This window comes from Geospiza fortis, unplaced genomic scaffold (genome assembly GCF_000277835.1).
Source record: "Geospiza fortis unplaced genomic scaffold, GeoFor_1.0 scaffold244, whole genome shotgun sequence".
NCBI lineage: Eukaryota > Metazoa > Chordata > Aves > Passeriformes > Thraupidae > Geospiza > Geospiza fortis.
This window is the reverse complement of record NW_005054370.1, coordinates 2,247,476-2,258,292: the sequence shown is the minus strand read 5'-3', so window position 1 is coordinate 2,258,292 and position 10,817 is coordinate 2,247,476. Positions and strand designations below refer to the sequence as shown.

The 10,817-nt window shown below is 53.0% G+C and overlaps 2 protein-coding genes across 4 annotated transcripts in view; both read right to left on the bottom strand.

Annotated features, from left to right (window-relative positions):
- The window catches only part of WBP2 (WW domain binding protein 2), an 8,051-nt gene extending 7,892 nt beyond the window's left edge, over positions 1-159 (bottom strand). For 2 of the 3 annotated variants that reach the window (XM_005424565.2, XM_031059981.1), the window contains exon 1: positions 38-159. In XM_005424565.2, coding sequence (XP_005424622.1) covers positions 38-96 — 59 coding nt within the window. In that variant the 5' untranslated portion in view covers positions 97-159. Of the gene's footprint in view, positions 1-32 lie in introns of all 3 variants that reach the window. The other variant, XM_005424566.2, reaches the window with a different exon arrangement.
- Positions 160-1,712: 1,553 nt separating this feature from the next.
- TRIM47 (tripartite motif containing 47) overlaps positions 1,713-10,817 on the bottom strand; it is a 21,477-nt gene continuing 12,372 nt past the window's right edge. Inside the window, exons 10-14 of the mRNA XM_031059914.1 lie at positions 9,235-9,330; positions 8,455-8,685; positions 7,710-7,905; positions 6,959-7,033; positions 1,713-5,489 (exon numbers count right to left, since the gene is read on the bottom strand). Of these exons, the coding sequence (XP_030915774.1) occupies positions 4,864-5,489; positions 6,959-7,033; positions 7,710-7,905; positions 8,455-8,685; positions 9,235-9,330 (1,224 nt within the window). The 3' untranslated portion in view covers positions 1,713-4,863. The remainder of the gene's footprint in view (positions 5,490-6,958; positions 7,034-7,709; positions 7,906-8,454; positions 8,686-9,234; positions 9,331-10,817) is intronic.

Sequence of the window (10,817 nt, the reverse complement as noted above, 5' to 3'; positions counted from 1 at the left end):
CGGGGCTGGAGGAGGGGAGAAGGGGATAGCACCTCACTTCTCGCTGTTGTTAACGATGACGCCGCCGCCCTCCGAGTGGTTCTTGTTGAGCGCCATCGCCGCCTCCTCCTCCTCCGCCTCCTCCTCCTCACAGCATCGACCCTGCTCTGCGCCTGCGCGGGAAAAAGGTGCGCCGTCAAGGGGACCGAGAGGCATGCTGGGAGTTGTAGTCATAACCATCAATGGATTGGGTCACTTCTGTTGCTTCGCGCGGTGTATGCTGGGAGTTGTAGTCCACCTCACACAACCTTAACGCGGCGCCATTTTCCTGCGCGGAGCATTCCGGGAGCTGTAGTCCGCCCATGCACGCTTGTAACACTCTCCGCGCCGGTCTCGCGGTGCATGCTGGGAGTTGTAGGCCGGCCGCCATGATACCCCCATTCTGCGCGTCAGGGCCCGGCGCCCTGTCTCTCTATAACTGTGCTGTTTGGTGGAGTAAAATAAAAATAATCCAGGATATCTGGCAGGTCTGCACATTAAATGAGGTTTAGCCCCTTAAACGGCAAAGATGCTTCATTTTTACGATTTTTTTAAATTCCCACTTGATGTGCATTTCCCGTTTTGCACACTCGCAAACAGATTTTTGATCCTGTTACTGGCTGCTTTCAGTGATGGAATCGAGCACATCCGAAAAATTACACCTTTATATTGAAGTGTGTTAAACTAGAAGGACTAACCGGTTGCCCTGCAAACAAGCCCAGAACCGTGTCTGTGTGTCTCGGGAATCTGGGAGCAAGAAAATAGCTGTGGCATCTGCAGATCTGCAGGAAGGGTCCAAACTCTAACCTTCAGGTGTGCAAGCAGGTGGAATTTAAAAGATTAATGATTGCATAACTTCATTTAAAACTTCATTCATTTTAAACTCCATTTAAAAATAACTCCTATTTAAAAATAGGAACCCTACAAAATTGTTTGAAGGGCTCCCTCAGATCAGTAACTGACAGCTGTATATTAATAATATACAAATAAGAGCATGTATTACCCTGTATTATATATTTTTAGATGGATCTGAGCTATTCCCTGGATTTGCAGCACAGTCCTGTCTGGGAACCAGACGCGGGTTGTGGGGGAAAGCACAAAAACGACATAATGGAAACCAGATTTAAATAAATGCAGTGACATAATCTGTATGGTTTCTTGGCAGGAAAAGAACAAGTTTGTGCTTTTCATATCCGCTTTTTCAATAAGCAGTAAGTTTCCCTTTTAAGAAACAGCCATAACAAACAGTTCTGATTCTTCTCCTATTAAAGTCAGGAGCAGAATCCACTCAGCTTCCACCGAAACGCCCAGATGGAGCACTGGCACCTCACATGAACTAAGGCTCACCAAATAATATTTTTATCCTAACTCCAATTGACATTTGGGATTAAGAAAAGCAGCCTTCACTTTAAAAAGATGCTGCTGTTAATTGCCAGTGTGTCTGTGAAGCTCTAGACCTCCTCATTACACAGAAAACCTTGGAAATTTATACTCTAAAACTTAAAAACACTAAGGAAAAAATACCTAATCTGATAATCTTTTTTATTTGTAGGATGAGGACAGACACAGCAGAGAGAACTGAGACAATTCATTGTTTTGAATTGCCCAGGGCTGACAATTATTGTTGGATTTTAAGGTTCTTCCACTCCTTTTGCAATAAAAATGTGTATGTGGCAGAATTCCCTTGGACACACTTGGAAAATAAAATCTGTGTTATTTTATTCCAGATGTACAGGACACAGAAAAGTAAACATAAGATAATGGGACAAGTCAAATGGTTTGGTATTTAAAGGAAAGACAACCCAGGGCAATGACTGTATCATATTTAATGGTCAAATCATATTCTCTAACACCGTTACATGACTCTGTTACAGTTTTTTCACACACTGTAAAACACCCTACAGTTACTGTATTTAAAAAATCCTAATTAAAAAGAGGAACACTCTGTGACAGCAGAAATAACCCAAGGGAACAAGGAAAGGCTGTTTAAATTGCCAAGTGCTATCGATGCATCTCAACTCATCTCACCCTGCTTTTAACCCTTTGTTTACAGCAAAATCAGGGATCCAGAGCTGGCACAGTGCACACTCCCTGATCGTTCCAGTTTACAAATCCCTGGCAGCACAGAGCAAACTCTGACCCAGCTCCTGAGGGGACTGCTCCTCTTTTAAACCATCCCTGAAGCAGGAGGGTTTTTAGCACTCCCAACCAGGACACAAGCAAGCAGCAGGAGGGAGAGGCTTGGGCAGCACCTCCCAAGTGTGGCACATCGACAGGAGCCCCCTGGATGCTCCATGGAGCTGATCCATGAATCCCCCAAAGCAACAGCACAACCCCAAACCATGCCCAACACCCCAGGGGCCTCTTGAGCTGCTCCCAGGTGGTGGCAGGGTGGAAAGAGAGGATCCCTCTGAGCTTTCCAAGCCCTGAGGGAGGTCAGAGGTTTGTGTCTGTGCATTGGGAAAGTGGAGGAGGGTGGGATGAGTGGCTCCAGCGTGGGTTTCCCCTTGGAGCAATCAATCCACCTACAGTGAAACCAAACAGGGCCAAGACCCAGATCTGCTGTGTTTACTCTGGCAAAACTCCTCGCTGCAAACTGTGGGAGTTTAGCCTGAATAAATGAGATTTGGGGCGCAGACGTGGGAGATCTCTTCCTGCAGAGATGAGGGTTCCTTCCCTTCCTTGTCCTGCCAGGATGTGACCGTGCACAGGCTGGGGCACAGCTCTGCCTTTCTCCTTCCACCAGCAGCTCCTGCCACCCCGTTCTGCCCCTGTCCTGCTCTGTGTCACCACTGACATCTCGTGCAAGGGCTGAGCTCTGCAGGGGCCGCTGGCGCCAGCCAAACAAAGAGGGTTTGGAGCTCAGGACGCAGGGAATGAATTCCCATCCGGACAGAAGTCTGGGCAGCATTCCCACCAGCCAGGAAAGGCCAAGATTTCAGCTGAAGATTTCATTCTGGAAGCCCTACTGTTCCTTTTCCCACTGCTAGCTGAGTTTAGGAGTCACCTCATGGAGGGGAGGAGGAGGAGGAGGAGGAATTTGCAGACAGATCCCAGCAAGCCCCTTCCCAAACTGACTCACCAGCCTTGCCCCAGGGAAGGGGTGGCTGCATTCAGACCTTTCATCCACTAAAATATCCCAATTTTCAGGGCGCTGGCAGCTCTTTCTGCACCAGCAGAAACAGGCAGCTCTGGCAAAGGAGTCACAGTAAAGGAGCTCTTTGAGCCTCAGCATGTAAATGTGGCTTTAACTTCAAACCTCCCAGCTTTGTGCCTGCCTTTCATTCACATTCACATTTTTCCCTTGGCTCCACTTGAATATAGCACTATGATTTCCAGCTTATCCTTTGGGGAAAATATATATATATCTCATATATTTAGCTGAATGGGCTGTTTATTAATCCTGCTGGTTGTTGCATCATCCCTGACTCACTCATGCCAGTGAAGAACCTGACCCTCTGCATTTTCTCTCTAGGTGTACATTACACAGCACCACGGTTCTGTAAAGCAAGCTTTGGGAGGTAGGTAGCAAAATAACCCCAGAAAAAATAAACTTTGGAAAGGCACGCTGTGCTGAGACAGGGGCTGCTCTGTGCTGCCCTCACAGGCAGTATTTTCCTTCTGAAAAAGCTCCCTTAGGACATGTGAACTGGCAGTTTTGTCTCTCAGCCTCCAGTTTCCACCTTTCTTGAAGGGAACAGTGTTCCCTCTCGCTTGAGAGTAGTTTTTGTTAATTGTTACTTATTCCCAGAGTCCAAAGGGTCATTTAGTAGCTGACTGATGCTGCACCTTTATGGAGGCACTCACAGCTGTCCTAGAACACTAAACCAGACCATTTATCTCTGGGACATATTCACAGCACTGTCACTTAAAAATCTCTAAGCTAAGGGGCCGATTTTCAGCTCAAGTGTGCCCAGGGTTCTTGAAGAGCTGGTGTTTAACAGTACTAAAATCCCCCAGAACAGTAATGTCACCAAAAACATGGGGGAAATTTGGCTCTAAAGCTTTGCTAAGAATTGCTAAGAATTCCAAAGAATCTGTTTACTTAGAGCACGTCCTCAAAACTCGGTTTGTGCTGTTCCCTTCCTCACCTCCAGGTGGGAACAGTGGTGCTGCTTCTCGGCAGGAGGTTTCTCCCTTTCCCAGCTGGGCAGAGATCCTTGTTTCACACTTGCAGCACTGATGGGTGGGCAGCCCTGCAAGGAGAGGTGCTGCATCACCCCAGGACCACCCCAGCACCACCCCAGCACCAGGCTCCTCCACATCCCTCTCCCTGGAGCACCATCTCGCCCACGCCAGGGCACAGAGGTGATGGGAAGTGACCATGTCTTCTTTGGGGGTTCACCTGGTCCACACAGGGCTTGCTCCATCAAAGGCACTTCGTGAGGAGCATGCAGAAGGTGACAATGAGGCAGCACTTAAAAAAGCATCAGGAACAGAGCCTGAGATAAGGCACAAAGCATCTGCACAAGTTGCCGGGGCAGAGCGAGCAGAGGTGAAGCAGAGGGACTGGGCAGGTGGCCAAGGCACAGCTCCAAATCCATGTGGCACTTGTGAGCAGCACACTTTACCAAGAAAGGCTGTGGCAATCCCTGATGTCCCCAAAGGGAAGCTGAGGGGCAGGGAGCAGCACAGGGACTGGCCCAAGCTCACTCAGGGGCAGAGCTGGCACTCGGATCCAGCCCCATCCCGGCCCCCAGCCCTGCCCATCAGGAGCCCTGGGTGCCCAGCAGTGCAGAGAGGAGGGAGGGCTGCCACAGAGACAGGCAGGGCTACCAAGGAGAGCTGGCAATAACCTGCAGGAGAGACTTCTGTGGGTCTGTCCGTGCCCCTGTCCCCGGGCAGTCACCGGCGCTTCAGCACAGACACACAATCCTTCTTCAGCGGCCCGATCTGCAGGTGCGCATCCACGCTCTCCAGGAAGAAGGCTGGCTTCAGCTTGCACGAAAAAAGAGAGGCAAACTGCCTGTTGATCTTGTTCTGGAATGGGTCAAGCTTCCCCTTGGCAGAAGGGGAGACCTTGAGCTGCTGCAGGCAGGTCATTTTGGAGTCCTTGACTCCATAGAAGGTCAAAGCCTTCTCCGAATACTCCAGGAAGACGCCGATGGTGTGGAAGAAGGGCTGCTGGATGGGGCACTCGAAGCCACCAAACCAGGCCACGTAGTTCTGGCCGTTCCACTGCAGGCAGCAGGAGCTGTCGTTCCTGCCCAGGCGCCCGTGGCTGTAGGCCTCCCGCGGGTCGAAGTCCTCGGCGATGACCCCGATGCTGACCCAGCCGTCGATCAGCTCCACCTCCCAGTAGTAGTTGCCCCTGTTCATGAGGTTCAAACCCAGCACCTGCTCGCAGTTGATGAAGCGGGTGGGGCTCTCCGGGTAGGGGATGGGGCACAGCACCCGCTTGGCCCCCTTGGTGCCGAACAGCTGGATGAACTTGTCAGCTGTGTCGCTGTCCAGGTCGATGATGAAGGCAACTGTGTGGGGCAAGAGGGAGAAGTGAACGGGTGGAGGGAAGTGCAAGGAAATCTCCCTGCCCCAGCCTTTGATGATGAGCACGATCCTTTATGACCTCTCCCATCCCTGTGTTCCCTTGCTTTTAAATTTGCCCCATGGCAAATTTCAGTCAATGAGAATGAAAGGCTGAAAGAGCTGATACTCCCATAAGCAGGATGGATACAGGTAACTGGGCAGAGGGGCTGCTTGATGAGCTCAACCATGATACCAGACATTGGAGAATCCACCTGACAGACTGGTGGTAAGGAAATGGCACATAAAAGCATATTTCAGGTAACCACAGATAAATGCAGTTGAGAGAGACCCCAAGAAGAGAGAACAGCCAGGTATGCCACAGCTACAAACAGGCAGCCCCCAGCAAGTATGGCCATGGGCCGCGTGAGAGCCACTGATGGATCCCAAACAGAGGGGATGCCCAAGGAAGTTCTTCCAGGGAACAACCCTGGGCATGGATCACATCAACTGCATTGCAGTCTGAACCATGGCATGGCCCAGTCTGACAGCACACCCTCCTTGAGCCCAGGTTCTGCTGCTCTGTGCCACTGAGGCAGATCTTGTCCCCTAAGGACACGTCAGTAGGTGATCCCATATCCCCTGTAGGGCTGGGGACACACAGGTGGGTGTGGGAGCTCAAGCCCAGCCCTGCACCCCCCAGCCTCAGCCTCTCCTGCCCCACTCTGCTCCACCACTGTGTGATCCCTGCCATTCTGCTGCTGCAGACAACCCTCACCAGCCCAGGGTCCTGCAGCAAACAAGGCAAATGCACAAACTCTGATCTAATTTAAAGAGGATCCAATTTGCCAAGGGCTGGAAAGCAGCAGGAGTTACACAGGATGCCTGCAGCACCCCTGGGGCAGCTGGGCCAGCAGAACCACAGACAAGGGAAAAAATCCATCAGCTAAGCAGGCTCTGGCTGTTGTCAGGAAAGCCAGGAGGCCTCCCTGTTAGCCAAGCAGAATTTCCTCTGCTGGTGGCAGAGCTCCCACAGCCGCTGGATCAGCGCCGGGCAGGCGGGAAGGAGAGAGGAAAGGGAAGATGGGCCTTAGCAACAACCCAAAGCAGAAGTCCCCCATCAAAATAAATAAAATACCACCTAAACCTGTGAAGAAGAAAGTGAAGGAGAAGGACTAGTCACTGCCTTAAAACCTCCATCTTAGCTTTATATATATATATATATAAAGAGTTTTAGAGTATACATATATATATATACATATATATATACTCTAAAACCCTAAACTCTAAGTTTTCTACTACGTAATGTTACACACTTCTATTGAAACTACACACCCCTAATCCTAGTTCTATTATTTAATTTTGGAAGCCCTTCTCCACAACCTCAGGTTAAATGTAGTGTTCTCTTGAGGGCCTGTGCCTTTCAGCACAGAAAGCCCAAAACTCTCAGTATCCAGGGTTCCCACACCCCACTTACATTTCAGGAAATAATCACGGCTCTCCAGGCAGGCAGCATTGTTTGACTTGTCTGGAAATCGGGATTCAGCCAATGCTGCAGAGACAGGGACAGAAGGGTTTGCATCAGCAAAGGAACCAAACCACCACCAAGAGGGCTACTGGAGCATTGTCCCCTGCCCCTCATGGCACCCAGCTGTCACAGCCCCAGCCAGCATCCCCACTCCCCCTGCACATCCCCTGTGGCTCCCACACAGGAAAGCACAGACACCACTTTTGTCACCCCAGGGAGGTGGGCAGTGGGGCAAGGAACCAGCTGCAACTCCCATGGGCATCCCAGAAAATAAAAAGAAGAGAGCTCAGGTTAAATGAGACAGCAAGAGAGAGAACTGCCACATCAGCTCTCTAACCCTGGCATGTTTGGGAGCCCACAGTCTGTCCCGTGAGGAGGTCTGTCTGTCCTGGAAAGAAGAGTTCCCTTTCACAGGAGGCCACTTTGGCCATTTGCCCCCTCCCACAGGGCCCTGCCTAACTCCCAGGCTGTTTGTTGCCTCTCCAGTCTCCAGTCTCCGTGGAAAAATTCACAAAACCTCAAAGAGGCGTAAGCCCAGACAGGGATTGTGCAACATGCAGGGAACCCGTGCTGAGCAGCTTCCAGGGCTGGAAGGACAGGGGCCAGCGCTCACAGGGCCATGCAGCCACCTCCCAGCCACACAGGGAAGAGGGAAAGGGACAGGGAACCATCCAGGCAGAGGGGCTGAGTGAACACAAACCTTCCTCCATCTCCTGGCAATTCAGTCCATCCACTCCTTTCCCCCGCAAGTGGTTCCACTGGTTTTTGCAGGCAGTGGACAGCACATCCTTCATGGCACCCACAGCTTGGGTGCACTTGGTGAAGTTCAGCTCTTTCTGGAAGCTCAGAGGCGGAGAGAGGTTTTCTTCCATGGCTGCTTTCAAGGCCTGAAATTCCTGAGCCAAAAAAGACAGAGTTTCAGGAGGTTTCAAACAAGCCAAAGCTGTCTCTTGTTCCAGGACCCCACCCGGCCCTGGAGGATTTGGGATCTGGCAGCTCTCAGGACTTGGCCCAAGGACAGCAGAAGGGAGGAGAGCTCTTTCCAGCCACGTGTTCCTGGCACCTTCTCCTCACTCCCTTTCAAACCCAGACTCAGACCATGCCCACCTCACAGGGAGCAGCATCTCCTCCCTAAAATGTCTCCTCTTGCTGGGCTCTCAGGGAGGGGGGAGGATGCTGGAGGAGGCAGTGGGGCACCCCAAACTCTTGCTCTCCCCCACACCCAGGTACCCCCTCTGGGCAGCACAGACAGGACAGAAGTGGTGGTGATGGAGGGGAAAATCTTGGCTGGTTGGTCCCCCTGGGAGAGGGGAGGGGAGAGGACTGTGCCAGCAGGAGTGAGACCCAGCAGCCTGCACATCCCAGGGTTCCTGGCCCCCAGCTCTATGGGAATGGGACAAAAGCCCAAAATACAACATTGTCAGCTCCTTCTTGCCCCATCCCACCTGGAGGAAGTAGATGGTGTCGGTGCTGGGGACGTTCTCCAGGCTCTGCTTGCACTGTGCCAGCTTGGCTCGTCTCTGCTCCTTCCAGCGGAGATCGGCCTCGGCCTCCCCCAGCATGGAGCGCTCCCCGTCCTCGATGAATCCCAGCACCTCCTTCTGGAAGGCTGCCAGCACCTCAGAGGCCTCTGCAAAGAGCTTCTCGACCCTTTCCCTCTCCTTTGTGGCAGCACCCTGAGTGCAGGGAGAGAGGGGTCAGGTGAGGGCACAGGAGGGCCATGCCTGTGCCCTGCCCAGCACCCAGATCTCAGCTCCCTGGAATCCCCCTGACACTCCAAGAACTTGGGTGACACTTCTTGGGTGAAGGGATCCCCCCTTCACCCAAGAACTCAGATCACTTCACAGTGCAGCTCTCAAGGGACCTGGCTGGGCAGTGCCACTTACTGCTGCACCACATTTGGTATCCCCAAGCAGGAAAATGTTTGCACAAGAGCTAAAGGGGACAACCACCCCAGGAGCATGGGGAGAGAAGGTGCAAGAGCCAGAGGATGTCCTGGCACGGTCCTTACCCTGTTCCAGCTAAAGCAACCAGAGATGCCAGGAGTGTTAGCAGAGATGAGGAGAAAGAATCCTCAGGAATCTCTGCCAGGATCACCATAGTTTAATAGTGCTCCTGTGAGCACCATCTTTACACCCCATGCACCCCAAAATCTCACAGCCCCTTCTCCTCTGCCCCCAGCCCAGCAGAGCTGCACTACCAGAGCAAAGGCACTGCAGAGTCACCTTAATGAGCTCCACCATCTTCTTGGCCTGGGTGATGGTGACTGCCAGCTCCTCCAGCTCATTCTCTGCATCGCTGAGGAATTTGGCTTGTTGGGCCTGCAGACATGAAGGACAAACACTGAGCTTTACCCCCAGTCCCAGTGGGAGCCACAGGGCATTCAGCCTCTCCCTAAGCTCGATCCACAGAGCCTCTCTGACCGTGACCTCGCTACCAGGCTTGGGGTGAAGAATGCAAGGGGAACCATGAGTTGTTTTCCTGTTTTCCTTCCCTGCAACATCCAACCTGCAAACATCCCTTCTCACTCAGCTGGAAAACGAAAGGGTCATGTCCAGCTCCACGTTCCCCACCCTGGTCCCAGCGGAAACCAAACAAAACAGGAATCTGAAAGCAAAGCCATCAGGCAATGATTGCAGCTAAAAGTGCTCTTAGTGAGAACCCAGGGCTGGGAAAAATCCACCTGGGTTTGGTGCAGAAGCTGAAAGGTAGGCCTGGAGCACTCAGAAACTCAGAACAGAGTCCCCTGGAGGTTTCTGTTTAGGAGCAAAGCAAACCAGCTCCGGAGCACGGGCTGCAAAGGAAGCACCTTCCGAACACGGCGTTTCCTGAGACGCTATTGTTGGCTCATCCATTGCCCATCACGAGGACGGGTCCCTCGGGAGCCAGGAGGGCACTCCCCAGCCAGAGAGCTCCCTGCGGATGCTCAGCCCCCTGGTCCCTGTTCCCGGGGAGCAGCTCCAGGTGCTTTCCCCGTGCATCCATCCCAGCCCGCAGCCCGAGGGCGGTGGCCGAGGGTAGCACAGAAGTCCTGCAGGCGACATTAAGCAGCGCCTGCTGAGGTCTGACAGCTCCTCGGGGCGGGGATTACACACACTTTCTATTTTAAGGTGCCCCATGACTAATAATGCCGATAAAAGGGTTTTCCTGCAACCCTAGCAGCCCATCAGGAGGGGAGCTGGCTTGGGGCTCTTGCTTGGGGCTGGGCTCCTCCTTGGAAAAGGCAAACTCTCCCAAGGTCTCCAAATGCCTCATGGCCATGCGACATGCCAGCACACCGTGAGCCTCACAGGTTCCCATCTGCCTGCAGCCCCACACTTTCAAGGCAGCAGTGCCCAGGAAGGGAGCACCACGTCGGGACTGGAGCCCCGGCTCCTGGGAAGGCTCGTGGGTGTGAGTTTAGGAGGTGACTCAGTCACATCTGGGAATGGGAGTGATGGAAAACCCCGATGCCAAAACGGCAGGACACAAAAGGCTGGGGACCCGGGCAGCCGCGCCCCAGCCCTACACCCACGGCCCTGCCAGTTGGGCTCCGCAGCGGGAAGGCTCCCACGGGATGCCCGACTCTGCCCCGATTCCCGTCCCCACCTGCCCATCCTGTCCCAGTCCCAGGGGTTCCCTGATGGCGCAGCACCCTGCCCATATGTTGGGGTGGAATTCCCCGAGGGGTGAGAGTGCAGCATCCCCCAGCCACATGGCATCCCACCAGAGCTGCGCCTGCACACACCGCACCTGGGCTCCCCGTGGGTGCAGGATGAACCCCTCCGAGGGATGCCGCGCCTCATAGCACCCCCGACACCCCCACACC